Source organism: Gopherus evgoodei, chromosome 5 (assembly GCF_007399415.2).
Source record: "Gopherus evgoodei ecotype Sinaloan lineage chromosome 5, rGopEvg1_v1.p, whole genome shotgun sequence".
Lineage (NCBI taxonomy): Eukaryota > Metazoa > Chordata > Testudines > Testudinidae > Gopherus > Gopherus evgoodei.
In genome coordinates this window covers 91,131,408-91,154,640 of record NC_044326.1, presented here as the reverse complement: position 1 = coordinate 91,154,640, position 23,233 = coordinate 91,131,408, and the positions used below count along the sequence as shown (strand labels likewise).

The following is a 23,233-nucleotide window of genomic DNA, read 5'->3' as shown; positions in this document are numbered from 1 at the left end:
CCATTCCTGAGTTCCTGGCCCCAGCCAACCTTCCCACCCACAGTGAGAGCTGAAAGTCTGCTCTCCCTCCCAGCCAGCCACTTTTTTAGCTCATGTTTCAAAGTCCAACACCTGTTTCAGGTGTCACAGTGCTGGGCTGACTGAGCTCCCAGCAATCTTTTAACTTGTGGAGGGTTTATATACCCCATCACACCATCTTAAAGCCAGAATAGCCATATATATGCCATGTTGGAGAAGTGATAGATGGGGCTGGAGTTTATTGTGCTTTGCAAATCCTTGCTGGTATGTCATAAATTAGTCACCTTTCTCTCCCCTACTTCCTGGAGCTCCACCAAGTCTGAGCCTGATGGAACTGGGCCCCAAGCATTGGTCCAAGATTTGTTAGGTTTTTTGACAGGAGCATAATGTTCCAAAACTTTTATTCTAATTTTTGAATATACCCTCCCTTTTGAAAGGTCTGTGTGTTAATTTTTAACCCATTTCAAATTTTCCTCTAAAAAACCCAAACAAATTCATAACTTGTTTTGATAGTCAGAGGGTTTCTGAGAAGGACATCTCCCTGCTACAAAGAAACAGATTCAAAAGTCAAACATTTCAACCATGTGGCTTGATTACTCTTCAGAGGTTGTTTTACCTTTCTCTTTAGTGTTGACTTTCTAGGTAATTTAAGAAATAATAATAAAGAAAGGTAAGCTGTTAGAAAGGAAAAGAAAGAATGGCACAGAGTGTAAAGGGAAACAAAACTATATGCCAGAAATAAAAACAGGAATGAGCAGACTCATGACTAACACCTCCGGTCATAATGCAATAATATAAGCACTTGATGCTTGTAGTTCCTGAAAAGCAGTTATTACATGGTATGAATCCCATTGTGCTTCACAATGAGTTCCTTTCATTGCAGAATTTCATAAAATGGATACCTGAAACAAAAAATAATTGCCATATACTTGTGAAAGCACATAGGCCATATTAAGATATTACAGTGGCTTACATTTATACATCACTTTTTCAGCAATAGGTACAGACAAACACCCATAATTATCATGGCTGACATATAAGTAAAATGTGCACTGGCCATTTGCCCCTGAAGTTAACCAATGTACACTCACAGTAATTACTACCACTGGGGATATGTCTACACCACAAACTTAAATCAACGTATATGAGGTCAATTTATATATTAGGTGCATGTCCACTCTACCCTCCTTGGGTTGACAGTGCGTGTCCTCACCAGAACTGCGTTCACTGACCTAAAGGGGTCAGCACTGGGAGCTGACAGCCCATCTCAGCTCTGCTGGCAGCTCTCTGGCGGCAGCCTGGCTGCCCCACTGGCTCCTGGGCTCCTGGTAGGTTGGTGCCCCCCTCCAGACTTTCTATTCCCCGCCAGGAGCCGGGGAAAGTCACCCACAGCTTCTCCCCTACCCGTTCCTTGCCAGGAACTGGGGGAAGCCACCTGGGGCTTCTCATCACTGGAGAGCAGGGTCCAGCTAGCCCTGGCTTCTCAGCCTCCTTTGCCTGCTCATTCCTCACTGGGAGCCAGGCATCTTATCAATTGCATGGCTCACTGAGCAGAGTGTGGGTGGGGAGCCACTTAGGCTTTTCACCTCAGCTTGCAGTCCAGAGCAGGATCCAGCTGCCAAGCTCTCCAGTGGAGCAGGGGCTTTAATTGACAAGACAGTCAATGTAAGGGGTGCAGTGTCTATATAGACTCTGCATCACCCTAACTACACCAACATAAGCCTTAAGCCTCTTGTGGAGGTGGAGTTATTATGTTGGTGTAGTAGGGAACTGGCATTGGTGGGAGGAAAGCTGTAGTGTAGAGACTGACATAATTTAAGTTGACATAAGCTGCCTTATGTTGACCTAACTGTGTAGTGTAGACCAGCCCTGAAGTGCAGTCCACACTGAGGTAGGAAGACAGAAGGCATTCTACACCAGAGTTATACAGCAGTGAGTTCTATCCAACACAAACAATAATAGCCTTCCAAGCTGCATGAACTCTGAAAAGCCACAGCTCCATAGCTGTTAGCTCCATAACAGACTTATTGATTCAGAAATGGAAATGTTGTCCTCCATCAGAAGGCAATCCCCTAAGCACCGTAAAACAAAGAAAAAAATATTACTAATCTTTTGCAACTGTGGTTCTTTGAGATGTGTTGCACATGTCCATTCCACTCCAGGCGTGCACACACCCTTAGCACAGCCTGTTTTCTTCAGTAGTACGCATCGGGGCAGCTCAAGCACCCTCTAATGCTGTGTGCTCATCATGCTGGTATAAAGTGCCCAGCCAACCCCCCACCTTCCTCAGTTCCTTCTTTCCAGAAGACTCCTATGGAGAGGGATAAGAGGGCGTGTCGTGGAACGGATATGTCAAAGAACAACAGTTACAGAAAGTAACTGGTGTTTTTTTTTAAGTGATTGTATATGTGTGTTCCACTCCAAGTGACTCCCTAGCAGCTGAATAGGTGGAGGGACTGGAGTTCATGGACACAAGACTGCTTGATCAAATCTGGCATCATCTCTGGACTGCTGTGTGATGGTGTAATGGGAGGAGAGCGTATGCACCAATGACCAAGTCACTGCTTTGCAAACATCCAGGACAGAGATCTGCCTGCCAAATGCTGCTGACAGTGCTTGTGACCTTGTGGAATGAGCCATTGGGATATTTGGAAGGAGGCACCCCCAGCCTGATTGCAACTAGCATGAATGCAAGACTTAATCCAGGATGAGACTGTCTGAAAAGAGATCAGGAGACCCTTCATCTTGTTTGCTACAAATAGTTGGGTGGACTTTCTGAATGGTTTAGTTCATTCTATGCAGAAAGCTTGGATGTTAGGTGAGCCCTGTGAATGAAGGTGCTGCTTTGTATGCGACTTAGGGTAAAAGACCGGAACGCAGATTGCCTGATTGTTATAAAATTGAGATACCACCTTTGGTAGGAAACTGGGGTCAGGTAAGGAAAAAGTGGGTAACTGAACTTTGTCTTTAAAGAAGACTGTGTATAAAGGCTCTGATGTCAGGGCCTGAACTCCAAGACCTTCCTGGCCAAAGTGATGACCATTAAGAAAACCACTTTCCAGGAGAGGTACAATAAGGTGCACATTGCCAACGGTTCAAATGGAGGTCCCATAAGCTTTAATAAGACCAAGTTCAGGTCCCAGGGAGAAAATGGCTCTCTTATTTGAGGATATAATATCTCTAGTCCCTTCAGAAATTAGATGGACATGTCATGTGAAAACATGGACTGGTTATCCACCTGGGGGTGGAAAGCCACTATTGCTGCAAGGTGAACCTTGCTAGAAGAGATAGCTAAATCATGCTGCTTCAGGTGTAATAGATACTCAAGTATTTCTTGTAAGGATGACTACGTGGGTGAGATCCCGCTTTGGAACATGCAGACTAAAAACTGCTTCCACTTGTAAAGGTAAGTAGCCCTGGTTGAGGGCTTCCTACTCCCTAGTAAAACCTGACAAACTTCCTCTGAGCAAGCCTGCTCTTTGAGGTTTAGCCCTGGAGCTTCCAGGCTGTTAGGTGAAGGGATCTTGGGTTCAGGTGGAGCAGCCAGCAATGGTCCTGAGAGATCACGTCCAGGTGTAACAGAAGTGGGATTGGAGTTACCACTGAGAGGCCTAGCAAAGTGGCAGAACCAGTGTTGGCAGGGCCATGCTGGGGCTATCAAAATGACCTGGTCCCCTGATCTTTAGAAGTAATCTATGTACAAGCGGGATGGGGGAATAGTGTAGTAAAGGTGTTCCATCCGCAGTATCAGAAAGGCATGTGTGATAGCCCCTGGACTGTGGCTTCACAGGGAGCAGAACTGGTGTCATTTGGTTGTACTGGATTGCAAATTGGTGTATCTAGGGAGTCCCCCACTGCTGGAAAGCATCCCTCACCACATCCAGGCGAAGGGACCATTCATGGTGACTCGAGAAAGTCCTGCTTAGGAGATCTCCCAGCTCATTTTGGGCTCCTGGAAGGTAAGAGGCCTCTAGGTTGATTGAGTGGGCTACACAGAATTCCCATAGCTGAATCACTTCCTGACATAGGCTAGAAGACTGAGCTCCTCTTTGCCTGTTGAGACAGAACATGGCAGCAGCATTGTCCATAAGAATAAACAAATCTCTGCCCATAATATGCAGCAGGAAAGACTAGCAGACCAGGTGAATTGCTCCGAGTTCTTGGACACTGATGTGAAGAGAAAGTTCTTCTGGAGACCAAAGACCTTGAGTTCTGAGGGACCCCAAGTGAGCTCCCCATCCTAGTGCTGATGCATCTGAGATCGGGGTCACTGACGGTTGGGGCCATATAAAGGGAACCTATGCACTAATATTGAGCAGGTCCACCCACTAAATGAGGGAGACAAGAATACAAGGGGGCACCGTGAGTACGAAGTCCAGATGGTGGCAGTTTGGTGAGTACACTGAAGTCAGCCACGTGTGGAGCGGCTTGAGGCGCAGCCTTGCATGCTGCACCACATATGTGCACGAAGCCACGTGGCCTAAAAGCCTCAGACAAGTTCTGGATGTTGCGATGGGATGGCCTTTGAGGTGTGCTATTAGGGATCTAGTTGCCTTAAATGACCCTCTGAAATGTAGGCTCTGGCTTGAGAGGAGTTGAACACTGCTCCGATAAACTGTATCTTCTGTACCAGAGTGAGGGCAGATTTATCAAAAGGCCTAGGCCCAGATAAGCCCAAAGCTGGATACTACATGAGCCCTGGACCATCCCTTGATTAGCCAATCATCCAGATAAGGGGAGACCTGCACCCCTGCTCTCTTTGGAAGGTTGCCACTATCATCAAATATTTTGTAAACACCCTTGGAGCGTCAGACAGGCAGAACGGGAGTACCATGAAGTGGTAGTGTCTGTGGTTCACTACGAATCTGAGGAACCTTCTGTGACTTTGGTATATCAATATATGAAAACAGGTGTCTCTTAAGTCAAGGGCAGTGTACCTGTCCCAGGGATCCAGGGAGGGGATAATGGATGCCAAGGGGACCATGCAGAACTTTAATTTCTTGAGGTAGCTGTTGAGGTGGTGCAGGTCTAAAATGAGTTTGAGAACATCCTTGGCTTTTGGGACTAGGAAATAATGGAAGTAGAATCCGTTCTCTCTTAAATGCTCCGGAACCTCTTTCATGGCTCCCATCCAAAGGAGGGATTGACTCTCCTGAGCCAGAAGTTCATGAGAGAAATCCCTGAAGTGAGATAGGGAGGGAGGATGGGACGAAGGTGCGGAAGTAAACTTGAGGGTGTATCTCACGTCCACCATTTTCAACACCGAAGGGTCCATGGCGATACAGGACCATGCACTGAGAAAGTGGGAGACGAGGTTGTAAACAAAGGAGAAACAGGGTCTGGCATCATGGGAACTGGTATGGCACCCTCAGGTGTTTTGTCAAAAGGCCTGCTTAGAGCCCCCTGAATGTCTAGGTGGGCAAGCATGGATGTTGAGATAGCAAGGGGTGATGGTCTATGCCTAAAATCCTTGCTTCTTTTTCTCTGCAGATCCTGACAGATAGGCAGCACAGAGTATAGAACGGGCTGTTGGGACATTCAGTGCTTCCTTGAAGTCATTGGTGTGTACAAACCAAGGGACTTAAGGCTTGCCCTAGAGTCCTTTAACCAATGAAGCTTCACATCAGTCTGTTCTAAAAAAATCGAAGCTCCTTCGAGGGTAGATCCAGAAGGGTTTGCTGGACCTCCTACAGGAGACTCAAAGACTGTAGCCATGAACTCCTATGCATGGCTACTGCTGAAGCCATGAACCTAGCTGCCGAATCAGCTGCATCCAAAACAGCTTGCAACGAGGCCCTTGCTACTGATTTTCCCTTGTCCAGCAACAAGGAGAACTCTTGCCTGGCATCCTGAGGGAGCAAGTCCTTGAACTTCTGCATGAGTCCCACGTGTTGAAATCAGATCTGCGTAACATCACCTGCTGGTTTGCAATCCTGAAGAATAAAATATTCTACCTAATAAATCCAGTTTCTTGGATTCCTTTGCTTTTGGGTTTTCACTAAAAACTGGCTAAACTATTTACAACTATGGTCAGATATGCAAAAAGGAAAAACAACACAGAGCTTGCCAAAGCAAGGATAGCAGTTCCAGTGACCATCATGGGCAGTAAAAATGAACTCAGGGGCACCAGGTTGGCTGGGTACTTTATACAGGTGCTATAAGCGCCTGGCACCTGAGAGCACTTGAACTGCCCTCACGGGTACTACTGAGGAAAAAATGTTTGGTGATTGTGCTTGGGGCCCACATGCATATGGAGTGGAATGCGCATGTGCAATCACTCGAAAAAGAAACCCCCAAAACCTACTCACTGGGTGCAAGTTAGCAGAAACAGGACTCTGATTTCCTGTTCTCCACTACTCCCTGTTACCTGCCTTTTCCATTCTTTACCCGGGACAGCATGGACAGTGGAATTCACAACATATTCTTGCTTAAAAATAGGATTTATGTGGAAAAAATGTGACTGACGAAGAAAATGCTACAAGAAATTTTGAAGGGAACATTTTCATTTTGTTCTGAATTGAACCCCACATTTTAAACAATTATTTCTCTTTTTTTGCCACTGAATACAAAAGAATGAATGATGTCCATGGCTTTTTCTCCACATTCCCCTCTACTCCTTTTTCCATTCTGCAACTTTTCAAAACTTCCTCAGCTAGGGAAAAATGGAGGAAAGAGACAAAAAAAGGAAGAAGTGAAAAAAATTGTGGATATTGTTAATTTTATTGCACTCAGTGACACAAAAGAGAAGAGGGGCAGAAAATGGAAAAATGAAAATTCAGTTTTTTCAAAAAAATATTTTATAAAAAGGTTTTTTTAATATTTGGTTTGAGCCCTGTGAAATGGAAACTTTAAAATTTTTCACAAAATTGTTTTTCAACCAGCTTTAATGGGCAGAATGCTATGGACACTCTGAACCATTCTGTTGTTTAGGTGGGAATTCTCCACTCAGCCATTACTGTATTGAGGAGTGAAAAGCTGCTTCTTCAAAGATTGTCTTTCACCACACACAGATTCAGGTTCTGATCCTGCAAGGAGCTCCTTGCAGCCTTGGTATCTAAAAATGTTGTGTATAAGGTGTGGTTTTGTTTTGTATGAGTAGAAAAAGTTGTTACTGCTTATCTCCTTCTCTCCTCTCCCTACTTGGCTTCCTGTGGGGTACCATCAACCAGGTTGATTTTCCTAAATTCTTCCCCAGCTGACCTTGATTTCTAAATATGGAAAGAGGACCGCCCCAAATTATTATTTAGATCTCAATCAGAATCAGGCCCTCACTGAGGTAGCCATGGGCAAAAATCGTACAACATGACCTCTACTCCAGAGTTTATAATCCAAGGCCAGATCCTGCAAACACCTAAACATTTTCTTAACTTTAAGCTTGTGAATAATTCCATTGAGTCAATACTGGACTGGGAACTAAAAAACAAAAAACAAAACAAGTGAGGAAACAAGATAATGCATACAGGCAAAATAGTCAGGAAGACGATGCACATCTTAATTCCTCCTCCCTTTCAATTTTTAATAAAATATTTTAATTATAAAAACCCAAAGCTTTTTTCTATTCCGTGTATAAAATAGTTCCATGTATTCTATTTGGAACTATCAGAAATAATTCTTAAATATTTTGTGTTGAGACCAATGTCCCACATTTTAACTACAAGATAAGATCCCTTAATCCATCTCCCCACAAGAAGACAGCTCCTCTCATTCTCTCCACTCCCTCTTGACAATGGGTTAGCAGCAATGAGAACAGCTTTTGGAGGAAGCTGTGCTTACATCACCAGGGATGTGTGATGGCTAGCTCCTGCTCTGCCTTACTGCTCCTCCATGGGACAGGGCTAACTGCCTAATCCATCATACTGCAACCACTAGAGTCGGGGTAGATCATCTTGAGTATGTGCAGTTGTTGCTGAAGCAGTAGGGCCTAATGTGTTTTTGAAAGAGAAGTGAATAAAAGTTCTAATTAAATTACAGGGGAAAGTCAGGCCAACTGAATATGATTAACTGAATTGGGATTACTTCTAGTATTTGTTGTCCAACTTTAAAAATGTACTGAAAGTGCATGAGTGTGCAAAGATGCAAGAGAAAGAGAGGCCTTCAGTAATAAATGCCTTCTAGTCTGCTTCTCATAAGCAAAGTAGGATGAGAAAGGGGGAAACATTTCATAGATCTATTTTTTTTAATGCCCCCTCTTTTGAAATTTGGGGGGAAAAGGTAAAGCATGAAGGATTCTTCACAAGACAAATAAAATGAGAAAAGAATGATAGAAAAATGTTCTTAGAGTTCTCTCAGGTTCCAAGCAACCAATCCCACAAATTGTCATGTATTAGGTAAGTATTATTAGGACCTAATTAAAGAATGGTAAAAGGCTTCTCTCACCCTCTTTTTAAACATATAAGGGCCTGATGCTGCCATCAAAGTCAATAGATTTGTTCCCATTAACATTAGTGGAAGCAGAACTGGGCCCTGAGTATATAATAATGTAATCTCTTTAGGAAGAAAAATTTTGATGAGCACAAACCTGTATGATTTGCTGTAGAGTTCAGTCTCTCTGCTACTACCCGCTTAATTGCATCCAGGACAATGCTCAACTCATGGGATCTTTTTTTATTTTCTTTTTCGGCATATAACAATCTTTGATGAAGTTCCAAAAACTGGCTTTGGTATATGTCTAAGCCACTTCCTGAAATGAAAATGTAAATGGTTTCTTCAGGGAGAGATTAACCATATACTAGAATAAGGAGGGAGTTCGGGAATAGGGGACAGCACTGAAAGAGAATGAAGAGGAGAGTGAAAATAGAAAATAAAAGAGCTGATTCAAGGTTTATTGGTGGAGTGAAGAAGGGGACAGAACGCTAAGAAATAAAGACAGGATTTAGGAAAGCACAGTTATACAGAACCTTGAAAGTGAGGACAAGAAGTCTGAACACAATACTGAGGATGAAGAAGGCAGTATAAGAAATTGAAGTGAGGGATGGTTTAGTCCCAGTGACAGGCAAGGAGGATGATTTCTGGACAGATTAGAGGAGCATGAGATGATTGAGTGGGAAAACTGGATGATAGTTAAAGTAGGAGAGAAAGGTAAGGACATGCACATTAGCAATAGGGATAAAATGTCACTTGGGTCAGAGTGTAGGTTTGATAGCTGCAAGCTAGGACAAGCATAACAGATCTACAATAGACTAATACACGCTCTTCCTCCAGAAGTGAATTATAATGAAGAACTTCATAGTAATTGGATTAGGGTTTTTTTCCCATGAAACCCTTCCTTCCAGAGTCTTAAAAATATATTATATACCCTTCATTGACCACAATCTATGAGAGGAGTCCCTTCACTAACATCCCATCTCCGCTCCCCACAAGCTCCCCGCCCCCCAAAAACACACACAGTTTTTCACTTGTGGTGTACCTCTGCACTTCCTGGTTTAATCCAAGGCCAGAAGTGGAAGTCTTGAAAGTGGAATTGAAAATCTTTCAAGAGAACCTGTTCCCATGAGACTCACAGATTAGTTTTACAAATCCAAGAAGTCTGGAAAAGCATCCCTATTTTTGGGTGCTTATCTTAACTGGACCAAAAAACCTCCAGGTTTTTAAAGGCTCATCTATCACTAATAATCAGCCAAATACAGAATTTCTTTGAGGCTATCCATGCTGATGGATCAGATTTATGAAATAATTTGAGTGGGTAAGAATGCTTTGCCTTCAGCGCCTGAACGCGGACCTCTTGAAACAATATATTCATGCATGTCACACTCTCCTAATTAAACAGACCAATCACAAAACAAAAAAGGGAGCATTTATATTAACTTCTTAGAGATGCCTTACAAGCACACTTCAGGCAGAGTATTAAGTCATTGATTGCTTTCAATCAGCAGTGAGTGATGATTATTTAAAACAATTTAAACACTGTCCATTTAAACTAAAAATAGGAGCCATGAAAGAGAAACAAAGCTATAAACAGACAAAGTACAGTGTAAGCAAGTAAATCCATAAGTGGCTCAAAGGGAGATTCCTCAAAACAAACAAAAAACCTTTAGAACTTTTTGTAACTAAACAGCTAACCTTTAAAAGGAGCTAACAGTCTATAACGTACAATGACAGACACTGCCCTCATTAAAAAAAAACAACACTCTTAACAAAGTTCATGTTCCACAAAGCAGTCCAGCTATAAAGATTATACTCCTCACTCCCATTTGCATTTGTTTAATTTTTGACTGTTCTGCAATGGCTAATAAGCTTTCCTATACTATCAAAATTGAACTCTTCCTAACTGAACCATTGGTATTGCACTGGATTAAGCACAAATGATGCAGCCACACTAGCCATGTTGATTTGTGCTTGGAACTGTCGTAGTAGCTTTGCATGTCCAATACTAGTGCTCTTCAATGCCCTCTGAACACTGGTCCCACAGTTCTTGACACAGCTCCCAGAAGCACTGGGTTCTAGGAGACTTTGAAAAGACACCAGAGCACTATGGGACAGTAATTAAATTAGTGCAGTCCAAAATGACCACTAGCACAGAGTGGACTGATATGGTTCAGACTAAACCATTATTTAATTCTACTAAAACAAATCTAAGCCAGACACATGTAAACCATCTGAAACATTTCATGCTGGCAATTCATGACGGCAGAAATGGGGAGGGGGGACACTTTTCCTAGCGTAGACCTTGAACCAGTAAAGCATTTCAATACATGCATAACAGTCTCTGATTACTCACATATTTAAAATAACACACAGAAATAAGCTCTTTATTGGATCAAGCTCATGGTAAATTTCTTTAGTGTACACAAGGCTCAACAGACTTTAGACTGAAAACTTTTTTGAACGACGATCTCAGGTAAATTTGTATCACTCTGTATGCACTTATGGTTCATGTAAAGAAAACTACAACAGTGTTTTTCACCTTCTAAATACATTATAATTAATCCAGATTTTATCATTTACTTTCCCAACAGGAAAAAAAAAATGATGCAATACTGACCACAAGCTTCCTCATTGTCACATGGTGACAGAAAAAACTGATGATTGATGGCATTGGCATCCATCATGTTTCTCTAAGGCATGATCATTGCCTTATGGAGAGCCAGTTAAACACTAAGCTTTTCAAGTGCAGCAGAGCATACCTGACCATTGTAGGCATGAATCTTGAGACTCAAGAATAGGAATCCATCCTTAAAGACTTATTTTTGATTAGGGTGGAGGGGGGAGCATCATTATTTAACAATCTTAGAAGGATTCCAACTTTGTGTATTTAATATCTGACAGAACACTGTGTGCCAGAATAACATGCCAATTTTCTGATAGGACTGCCCGACAGATTTCAGTGGAACTATTTTGCATTTATACCAATAGAACAGAGCTGAATCTGGTCCAGTGATACTACATAAAATATTCTGAGTCAGATTTTCAGTGAGATCAAGGAAGAGCTGGGACAGCATGGGCAGTGTGTGCAAAGGAGCCTTTTCCATCTACTAAATTGGCTCTGTGACAGCCTGGCCTTCCATCATAGATTAGAATAGCTTAAACCTGTTCTACCAGCTGCCATAAGCCCTCAGGTGCTCTTAAGGGAATGGAGGATTGCCACTGCATACCTATCTTTAGGGCCCTACAAAATTCACAGTCCATTTTGGTCAAATTCATGGTCATAGGATCTTTTAAATTGTAAATTTCATGATTTCAGCTATTTAAATCTGAAATTTCACAGTGTTTAGTTGTAGGGATCAAGGAGTTGTGGGGTGGTCATAGGCAGTGAGTTATATGGGCCAGTGGTGACCGTGCTCCACCAATATTCAGGAATGTGGGTACAAAATTGTCCACTGAGCATCAGCTTGAAGGGCATACTTAACCTTATTTTCATAGGGCATGAACTAGGGGTGCAGGGGGTGCTGTAGCACACTCACTTTTTACATGGGGTCCCGGCTGCCGGTCACGGCTCCACTCCCAGCACTGCATCCAGAGTCCCGGCTGCTGCCCAAGCCCCAGCGCCCACCCCCAGCTGTGGCCCCAGCCTCAGTCCCTTTACCCGTCTGGGTCCCCCCTCCTGGAGACATGGCCCTGCTCCCGGCCCCAGCTGAGCAGGGGTGGAGAGACATGGGAAAGGATATATATCGGCTTACAAGGCAGGTGTGGGGAATAGTACTTGGATCCGTTCTGGGCACCACGAAAAATTATACTAACCTGGTGCCTTGGAGTGGTCGCAAGGTTATTGGGGGGCAGGGGGAGGGCGCTGCGGTACTGCTATCCATACTTCCCTGCCTTCAGAACTGGTCAGCTGGAGTTGGCTGCTAGCCCAGCTCTGAAGGCAGAGCCTCCATCAGCGGCAGTGCAAAAGTAAGGATGGCATGGTATGGTATTGCCACTCTTCTGTGTTGCTGCTGGCAGGGCACTGCCTAAAATAACCCTGCGAACCCCCACCCCCCTCCACAACTCCCTTTTGGGTCAGGGCCCACAATCTGAGAAACACTAAGAGACACTGGTCTCCCCCAAGATATTTGTATAGTATAGGGTAAAAGCACACAAAATACCAGGATTTTACAGGGGGAGACCAGATTTTACAGTCCGTGACACATTTTTCATGGCCGTGAATTTGATAGGGTCCTACCTATCTATAGTCTTATTTTCCCTAAACATTGTCCTTATGCTAGGAGGATGGAGACACTGGAGGATTCTTTTACATGGGACGATCCTCCATTTACCAGATCTGCAGGCTTAAAGATCAGTTTTGAGTTAGGCGAGCACTGCAAAGCTGCCCTAACTGACTGAGAATCAGCCCATGTGTATCCTCGGTGCTTCAGAGTCTAGTTTTTGTCTAATGTTCTAAGAAAATTAGTTAAACTGTTGGTTTTGAATATGGCACACGGCTAATAAAAACAAATACAAGACTCGTGCTTCAAAAAGTCAATAATAATATATATATTATTCTTAAGAAAAAATAGAAGATAGTGATTGAGATTGCCACGATTTCTTTGGGAGTATATGAGGCTGTGTTTTAATCATCATCAGTTGGGGATAAAACTAATCTTGTCATTTCCTGCAACTGCCTATAAATTTCCACTAATAGTAAAGCACATCCCTCAAAGATTAAATCTGAAGTCAACCAAAATATGAAAAGTTCCACTATGCCATTCTGGGAACAAAAGATTTAAATTGAAATTTATTTCAGTCCAAATTCTAAATAAAAATTCCATGATTACATTCCCATTAAATGTCAATCAATATTGCTCTTTAGTTAGCACTTTTCTATTCTTTTCTGCTAATTTTTCTCCCCTTTGTTTTTTATTAAAAAATTTTTTTTCAAAAATATTTTTAAAGCAGTAGACCCTGTTACAGGGCCAAATCCTGCTCACCTCATTCATTAGAACTACTCATTCAGCACACCAAGATTTAGCACAAAAGGCAAGTACGTACTGGAGAGCTGAGTATGAAAAGTCCTCTATGGTGCTAGAAGCAGAAAATGAAGTTGATGATTACTGTAGAATGATAGTTTGAGGATTTACATATTGATTTGATTTCAGACTGCAAGTGGATCATAATCAGAATATACAATACACTACCCATAAAATTTGGTTATTTGCTTCCCTAACATATGTCAGGTTTAGAAGCATAAGGCAGTTTACCAGTTATTTTTTCAGGTTTCAGAGAATGTGCAATAGAGATTCAAAGGCTAAGTATAAGCTTTTTAGAAATCAAGGAAACAGTGTTGACTACCCATATACTTTATGTATATAGTGTCAACATTACCAAAACAAACCAATAGGCAAAATGATGGTATAAATTGCTGCTGAGTTCCCATCATTATATAATAGACTTATCTTTGAAATCAGAAATTATTAGTAACTGGGCAGCCCCACAGGCAAGACAAAATATAGGTTTTAGGAAAGCATTTTGGACTGAGGCTATTATAGTAAGATTTTGTTAGTTATAATAGGTGAACAGCAAATGGCATAGTGAATACAAAGTGTAGTATTGCATATTTACATACTGTACTCATTACAAACTGAAACTGTGCATTCCAGATCACTGTACATCAGTGCATGAAATAGAATTTGGAGGTGAATTGTTTCATATTGTTGGCAAGTCTTAAATTTTGCTCTAAGACCTCTTATTTCAGAGGACGGGACAGAACTGGAAATAACACAAAGTAAAATCCTCGAGTTGGTGACAGACAAGGAAAGTAAAATGTATGTTTTAACTAATAAAATAAGAGGAATGTGTACCTTGAAAGCAATCTGCGATATTTATGAGACCTTTGGATTTCCAATCACTGTAATATATCTAGTCTCAACAGTGGATAGCAATTTATTAACCCAGAAATATGATGAACTTTCCCCCCACATTTTAAATTAGGTTTATGTCAGTGGTTAATTAATGACTAGGTTTGATCAAGCAATGTGGGGCTGTGGGCAGAAAGGGAATAGTTCTGATGTTTAGCGTTTAGGTAGCATGCGTAACTTGTACTGTCAGTAGGTCCTGGATAAAATGTTGTAGTGCTACCATTCTACTATTGTTTGACGTGAGATTGCATAAGTGCATAATTTCCAATTTGGAAAGGCTTAGAAATTAAATTATCAAAGGAAAAAGTTTAACAGACTTATTATTTTATATCATGGTCGAATGTAAAGGTCCTGTACAAATAGATCACAACAAGACAGCTCCAGTCCCAAAAGCTTACAGTCAGTCAAAATAGAATCTAGGTTTTTCATTCTTCCACAGAAATTGTTTTAAGGTTTTATCTAAGCAATTCCATCTGGCAACGTTTAGTTGTACTTTTTGCAGTAAATGTAAGAGGCTTCTGAAGTATAACACTGATGGACTAGTAGCAATCTCCACATTTACATATATAAATCCATACAATGACCATTTTAAATGAAAGTTTTTGGTAGAAATGTTTTTTAAATTTGTCCCAGAAACGTTGCTCCTGATTTTAATATATGAGTCCAGATAGATCACCCTACTGTTTGAGCAGATAATGAATTTGTAGAGAATGTTCTAGGTGATTTTATATCTATTAATAAGCCACTGGAAAATATGTTATGTTCATGAGAACTAGGTTTAATTCCTGAAATATTAGGGTCTGTGCATATTGCTACTGTCAAAGACACAGTGGCCACTGCACACATGACAGGGAAAACCAAGCATACCTATTTAAGTCTTTTCTAGAGATTACACAGTGCTGACTGTATATTATTGGCAGGAACACATAGAATAGCTGAATTCAGAAAATAAGTTGTGGACCAAAATTTAGTGCATTTAATATATAAAAAAGCATCCAGGGCCTTGCCAAATACTCTCTCTCAGTTTAAACTGAGGATTAGGAGGCTTTCTTAAATTATAACTTTCAGGCAGGTTAAAGCATGGGCCTGAAACTGTTAAATTAATAAGAGAAGGGAAGGGAAGGGAAGGGAAGAGAAGACCAAAACATACTTATAGGCCACTAAGTTGAAGTACTACAGCAGAATAAATGTTGATTCTTGGTAGATCATTATCAGGCTAATTCAGAACTATACTCAAAATGAAATTGCTCTGTGACTGCCTCAACACTGTGGTACTCATTACTATGGCTTTTCCAAGAACTGTATTCTCATATGTGACTCACTAGAGAATACAAATGCACATCAATAAAAGCAGCAACTGTTATTATCTCTTGGTTTTTACTGAGAGGAAACCTTTATACCACCTATGTATAACATTGAAATGCAAAGATCTAAAACTCATCAGGTACTTGTAGTACTCAAAAAACTGGTGTTTGACCATTTAGAACAGATTATAGTGTTAAACAAGTAAAAATTTTTTTAGATATTATTATTACAGTAGATGCTGCTAGCGCCCATTCTAAATTTAACTTAATTTGATGTACACCTCTACCCTGATATAATGCTGTCCTCAGGAGCAAAAAAATCTTACCGCATTATAGGTGAAACTGCATTATATCGAACTTGCTTTGATCCATCAGAGTGCGCAGCCCCATCCCCCCGGAGTGCTGCTTTACCACATTATATCCCAATTCGTGTTATATCGGGTCATGTTATATCGAGGTAGAGATGTATTTATTTTACTTCTTAGACTATGGATATTCCAGTCTCTTGGTTCCCTAATATGATATAAAATACATACAAAAAGTTTCAAATTTAACTCCTATACAAGATATTCTTCACAATTTGCCCCTCCCAGCAACGGAAAAAGAATCTTCCCTTTCAACCCACTCATACACATCTTAACTACTCCTCCACAACAGCCTGGGAAAGTCGATACATTTGTTCATTTTCAGGACACACTGCAAAGCTTGGAATCAGTCAGAAAAATAGGGGAAGCGAGTTCCAGTAACTTCCTTGAGAACACCATGTCCATTAAAGCTTTGTCTAAACAGCAAAATGGTACATCAGGTATAACAAGGGTGTAAGCACTAAAGTAGGGGGCTCAGGGCAGGTTTTATTGACACAGAGCTAAAAGCATATGAACCCTGTCTATACAAGTGCTTATATTATTACTGGAGAGCAGCTACAAATTTTCAAGTGTTGATACAGACTTTAGTTAAAATTGCAACACAATTTCCATTGTACTCCCATTCTACAGAGTTCATAATTATCTTTAACATTCGCTTTTGGGCCTACCACCAACTCTTTTCAATGGTTGCTTTCTGCCAGAATTTACCTCATCTACAATTTTTGAGTATTAAAAATATGAAGGGGAAAAAAATCTCACGTTGACCTAATAATGTACATGTCTACACTACCGAATCCCTTCCTCCGACCTAACTCGCCTGTAATATTGACTTAATTATTCCACCCTGGCAAGAGGCATAGCGCTTAACTCAATGCTGATGAGTGGACAGAGAGGCAGTGCAGACGCAGTGTTGTGTAAGTCGACTGAATTGGCCTCCAGGAAATGTCCCACAATGCTCTGCTGTGACTGCTCCAGAGATTGTTTTCAACTCTGCTGCACAGCAGCCAGGTATACATACAGAAAAGAGCCCCTCTCCTGTTAAGGCCCCCCAGGAACTTTTGAATTCCCATTTCCTGTTTGGTCAGCAAGGAGAGCTCTCCAGCACAGCTGATCTTGGCAACTTGACGTCGGAAACGCACTCCAGCCTGGAGTACACAGGAGATGGTGGATCTTATTGGTCTGTGGGGAGAAGAGTCTGTGCAGGCACAGCTGTGGTCCAGCTGTAGAAATGTAGACATCTATGAGAAGATCATGCAGGGTGTGGGGGAGAAGGGCTGCACCAGGGACACACAGCAGTGCCGTGTGAAAATCAAAGAACTGCGGCAGGCGTACTAGAAGACAAGGGCTCCACACCACAGACATGTCACTTTTACAATGAGCCGCCTGCAATTCTCAGCAGTGACCTAACACAGTGTGGATACCTCTCAGGAGTCTGAGTCCTGGGCCACCTCAGGCAACAATGAGGATGACATTCTGGAGGAGGAGGAGGAGAAGAATGGGAGACAGGTGAGCAGTGGATTTTTAACCCCAGAGCCCAGCCAGTCGCAGGACAGCATGGTGGCTGAGTGAGATGCTGGGGAAGGCACCTCTGGTGAGTACCCAATTCCAATAAAACTGTAAGGGTTACATGCAAAAAAAGAAGTGCCTTGGGTATCTATTTCCCAGTGGCCACTCCAGCTACACACACAAAATGCTCTCCAGAAAAAGACTCTTTAGGTGCACAAAAATGGCCCAGGAATCCCCTCTAGGAAACGTTCACGGAGGTAATCTGCAATCCTTTGCAGAAGGTTTTTGGAGGTTGTCTTATTTCCTCCACTATGGAAGGATACTTTCCCATGCCACTCCATTATTAACTCTTCTAGCATCACTGCGGTGCCCAGCATAGCAGCATAAGGACCAGGTCTGTACCCAGATGCTTGCAGCATCTTCTCCCTTGCCACCTGTTACCCCTATGAGACTGATATCATATAGGGTAACCTGGGGAAAACAAGGGAAGTTTTCATTACAAGCGCTAGGACTGCAAACAACGGCACATGTGATCCATCATCCATGGTGACTTCAGGGTCCCTCAACTGTGTTTTCTCTTATATGCCAGTTGGTTGGCAGGGATCCATGTTGATCTCAGATTCTGCAAGTCAAGGGCAACTACTACCAACAGCATTAAGAGATGGGGGAAGAGAGAGCTTCCTGTGTTCTCTCCTTGCTGTAACCCCCCCACCCCCAAAACGGCCACTAAGGGTATGTCTACACTACGAAATTAGGTCAATTTTACAGAAGTCGATTTTTAGAAATTGATTTTATATAGTCGATTGTGTACGTCCACACTAAGCGCACTGAGTCGGTGTAGTGCGTCCTCTCTACTATGGCTAGCATCAACTTACGGAGCAGTGCACTGTGGATAGCTATCCCACAGTTCCTGCAGTCTCCGCCACCCACTAGAATTTTGGATTAAGCTCCCAATGCCTGATGGGGCAAAAACACTGTTGCGGGTGGTTTTGGGTACATGTCATCAGTCACTCCTCCCTCCGTGAAAGCAACAGCAGATATTCGTTTCACTCCTTTTTTCCTGGGTTACCCATGCAGATGCCATACCATGGCAAGCATAGAGCCCGCTCAGCTCACCGTCACTGCTGCTGTTGTGGGCAAGTCTACTGTGAGGTCTGCTGTGATCCAAGTAGCCAATGCAACCATTGACATTCTGTTATCAAGGATAGTGATTCTGGGAAATGTGTGGGCCTTTTTAGATTTTAGGTGCATCATATTCCTGTCCTTTGTCGCTGGTGAAGAAGTCTTGCAGCTGTACATTCCAGTCCGGTTGGCGCTGTAACACCCCATAGCACTTCTGTGGTTCACATATGTAACAGCTCCAGGGCTTTTGCTCTTTTGCCTTGGCCGAGGTACCTTGCCCTACCCAGACCTCCAAGCATTCAAAACAGAAGTACCTGCAGCAGCTGGCATTGTTACACAGCAGCAGCTCCTTGCCTTCACAGCAGACGGTGCAGTAGGACTGCTAACCATCCTCGTCCACCACTTCTGCTGCAACTCTGCTCTCCTGCTCAGGGGATCCGTTTCATGAAGCCTGGACAGTAGTAAGGAGCAGTTCAACTATAGGCTGAGCAAGTGCAGAATGGTAGTAGAATGTGCCTTTGGACATTTAAAAGTTTGCTGGCGCTGTTGGTCAGACCTCAGCGCAACCAACATTCCCATTGTTATTGCTGCTTGCTGTGTGCTCCATAATATCTGAGAGAGTAAGGGGGAAGACATTTATGGCAGGGTGGAAGGTTGAGGCAAATCGCCTAGCGTCCAGTTTTGAGCAGCCAGACACCAGGGCAATTAGAAGCACAGCAAGATGCGCTGTGCATCAGAGAGGCTCTGAAAACCAGTTTCATGACTGGCCAGGCTTCAGTGTGACAGTTGTGTGTGTTTCTCCTTGATGCAAACCCGTCCTCTTTGTTGATTTTAAATTTCCTGTAAGCCAACCACCCTCCTCCCTTCGAAATAAAGTAACTATTGTTTTGAAGCTATGCATTCTTTCTATATTAATTTAAAAAAAAAAGAGATAATAGACAAGGTAGCCTGGGTGGGGTGCGGGAGGAGGAGGGAAGGACAAGGCCACATTGCTTATTGTAGCCACACTAAAAATCAAACAGTTTGAATGACAGCCTTCTGTTGCTTGGGCCATACTCTGCAGTGGAGTGGCTGGGCACTCAGAGCCTCCCCACCCCACATTCTTGGGCGTCTGGGTGAGGAGGCTATGGAACATGGGGAAGAGGGTAGGTGGATGCAGTGGATGCAGCAGGGATCTGTGCTATTGTTGGCTTTCCTGCAGTTGGCTTTCCTGCAGCTCCAACAGATGCTTCATCATGTCTGTTTGCTCCCCCATTAGCCTCAGCATCGCGTCCTGCCTCTGCTCTTCACGCTCACTTAATTCTTTTCTGGCCTCTGCCACTGAATGCCTCCATGCATTACGCTGGGCCCCATCAGTGTGGGAGGACTGTATGAGATCAGATAACATGTCATCGCAAGTGCATTTTTTTCACCTTCTAATCTGCAATAACCTCAGGCACAGAGATGATGGGGGAGCGTAGAAACATTCTATGCTCAAGGATACTGGGGGGACTGCATGGTCACCTGTGTTGCTGAGTTTGCCACACGGACCAAACAGGAAATGAAATTCAAAAGTTCCTGGGGCTTTTTCTGTATACTTGGCTATTGCATCGGAGTTCAAAGTGCTGTCCAGAGCGGTAACAATGGAGCACTCTGGGACAGCTCCCAGAGGCCAATACCATTGATTTGCATCCGCACTACCCCAAATTCAACCCAGTAAGGTCGATTTTAGCGCTACTCCCCTTGTTTGAGAGGAGTACATAAGTCGATTTTAAGAGCCCTTTAGGTCAATAGAACTGGGTTGGTTGTGTGGACACAGTCATTTTTAAATTGACCTAATGCGGTTAAATTCGACCTAACCCTGTAGTGTAGACCAGGGCTAAGACATCAATTTGGGAGGTTTAACACAGGTCCCTGGTCTCAAAGCAATGTCCATATTTCTAGGGGGAGGGAGCATTGTCCACCTGTACTCCTGACACAGATTTGCCACAAGTTGCAGGACAAGGCCTGTCTCTCATGTCGTGAGGCCATACTCACCATGGCTGAAACAGCAAATTGGTTCATTGAATAGCTAGGGATTCTGATTATGTTCTGGCTTGCACTTGGGTGTAATAAGGGGAATATTTTTGAAATAGCAACCTTGCAACAGGCCCAGGGTATGCATTAACAATGGTTGCCTTGTGCTTTGCATGCCTTACAGTGGAAAGTTTGGCCTTCAGCAGTGAAGAGGCTTTTGCAGATTAGAAGGCAGAAAAAGAGGACACATGATGACATGTTCAGTGAGAGAACGACCACCTCCAGGACTGCTGACATGGAGCTAGGAGCCTGGAGGATTTAATTGTCTGAAAAACTAGACCCAGACATGGAGAGCATCCCAGGACCATGAGCACGCCGTGCAGGATGAGATACTGCAGATTATAAAGGACCAATCAGACATGTTGTGGCATCTGGTTGAGCTTCAAGAAAAACAGCTTGAGGCTCTAGAGTCCCTCTGCAGCCCCTGCAGAACAACCAGCATGCTTCGCCCTGTTCCCAATCCCCCTCCCTGAAATGTTCCAGGGGAAGGGGGGGGGGAATTCAGTTTTCCTTCAACTCAACACCAGGGCAAGGTAGTAAAAACAAGAGGCAGAGATTTAAAGACCTTTGATGGTCAAGACTATTGTGCTTTCACAGACAATCTGACTTGGTTTCTCCCCTCCCAAATCCATTACACCATTTGTCCAAAGTTAAATTATTTTCCTGTTCTTTCACTGTCTTTGTATGTGCGCGCAATAAAAATAAATATTTTGAGAAATAAATGCTCTTTATTTATTGTAGTAGTGGTTGGAGGTGGGTGAGGGTTCAGGGAAACTGATGCAATGGAAGGGATGGTATGGGCAGGCATAACACAGATAAGCAGCACACATTACTGTGATTCATTACTGAAACTGGTTTTCAAAGCCTCTTGGAGACGCAGAGCTCCTCACCTGGCTCTTCTTACTGCCCTGGTATTTGGCTGCTCAAAATTAGCTGCCAGCCTATCTGCCTCCAAGTCCCCTCAGCAGAAACTTGTCTCCTTTTGTCTCACAGATATTATGGAGCACACAGCATGCAGTGATAACAATGGGGATATTGCTTTCATTGAGGTCTAACCTTCAAAACAAACTGCACCAGTGACCCTTTATACAGCTAAAGACACTCAACCACCATTCTGCACTTGCTTGGCCTATTGTTGAACCACTTCTTACTGCTGTCCAAGTGGCTGGTGTACGCCTTCATAAGCCATGACAGCAGGGGGTAGACTGCGTTTCCCTGGATCACTATTGGCATTTCAACATCATCAATGGTTATTTTGTCATCTGGAAAGAAAGTTCCTGGTTGCAGCTTTCTGATCAGACCTATGTTCCTAAAGATGTGTTCATCGTGCACCTTTCCTGACAATCCCACATTGCTGTTCATGTATAGTGACCTTATTTCCCAAAGGGGCCTCAGCCGCTCACTCGAACCCTGCCAGCCCCCTGGTGCAAGGTTGTTGCCGATTGCTCGAACCCGCTGGCCCCCACACACTGGAATCCTGCCTCCCTGCCCCAGCTCTAACTCCCCCTCTGCGTGGGGCTGGCCTTTCCACTCATCCCCTGCACATTCCTTTAATCTCACCACATCCCACTTTTTTTGGCAAAAGTAGGCATTTTCCCATTTCTCTTGCCAACTGATCAAGCTGGCAAGAGCAAGTGGGACAATGGCCACTTTTGCTAAAAAATTCAGGACGGCTGGGACAGGGCTTAAAAAAGGGACTGTCCCTGTTTCCAGGGACCAGAATATCACCATGTTCAGCTGATGTGTCACTGTCAGCAGCAAGTGGGAAATGTTTTGTTCTATGGCTTGCAGCAGGGCTGCTTGCATGACATCGAAATGTTCCACGTGGCAACTCCTGTCTTGGCTCTGGAAATATTGCAGGATAAGGTGCAAGGTGTTTGTAATGCTCATAAGAGTGCACAGTTGAGTGAGGTCCATGCTTCTTGGGCTATGGCACACACACGGCTAAGTCCGGCTTTCAAAAAAAGGTGCGAGAAAGTATGGGTTGTTTGTCATTGATATCAGGGGAAGGAGGGAAGAAACTGCATCATGGGAGGCCAAAAATGAACCATGAGGCATTACAAGCCTTTCCCAAAACCTCCTGCAGCTAGTTTCACCGTGGTATAGCTACCCATGGCGCATTGCTCTTTGCATTAACTTACATTAAGTCAACTTAACTTTATAGTGTAGACACGCCCTAAGCAAAGATTAAAATTGTCAGTTAATGAGTAGGGAAGAAAGTGTGTGTGCGTATATACATAGTAGGACTGGGTGAACCACTCTGAAGATCAAAAAAACAATTTTGGATCAGTTCTTATTCCAAAGAACAATATTTTACACTGAAAGCATCTTTCATTTTGAAGGATCCACAAGTACTTCACTAATGAATACATATTACAACATTGAAATGCAGCCATTCCTGTGGTGGAAAACAGCAACAAGCACGCTACATGCTACTTAACAGAGGAGGAAAAGAAAGTCTTAGCCTGGTACACTGGTGAAAAAGCCCTCTTCTTATGAAAACTACCATAGGATCAAATGTCAATGCAAAGCAGACAAACAGTCTTCAGTCCATACAGCAAGTGATAAAAAATGCAGTACAATTTTCTCA

At 43.0% G+C, this 23,233-nt stretch overlaps 1 protein-coding gene across 5 annotated transcripts in view; it reads right to left on the bottom strand.

Moving 5' to 3' along the window:
• The window catches only part of MGAT4D (MGAT4 family member D), a 110,450-nt gene that overhangs the window by 67,260 nt on the left and 19,957 nt on the right, over positions 1 to 23,233 (bottom strand). For 4 of the 5 annotated variants that reach the window (XR_004000551.1, XM_030563736.1, XM_030563737.1 and 1 more), the window contains exon 2: positions 8,537 to 8,698. The exons of the other annotated variant lie outside the window; for it this stretch is intronic. Coding sequence is in view for 3 of the 4 variants with exons in the window: in XM_030563736.1 (XP_030419596.1) it covers positions 8,537 to 8,698 (162 nt within the window). In the remaining variant the exon portion in view is untranslated. The remainder of the gene's footprint in view (positions 1 to 8,536; positions 8,699 to 23,233) is intronic. 5 annotated transcript variants of the gene reach the window in all.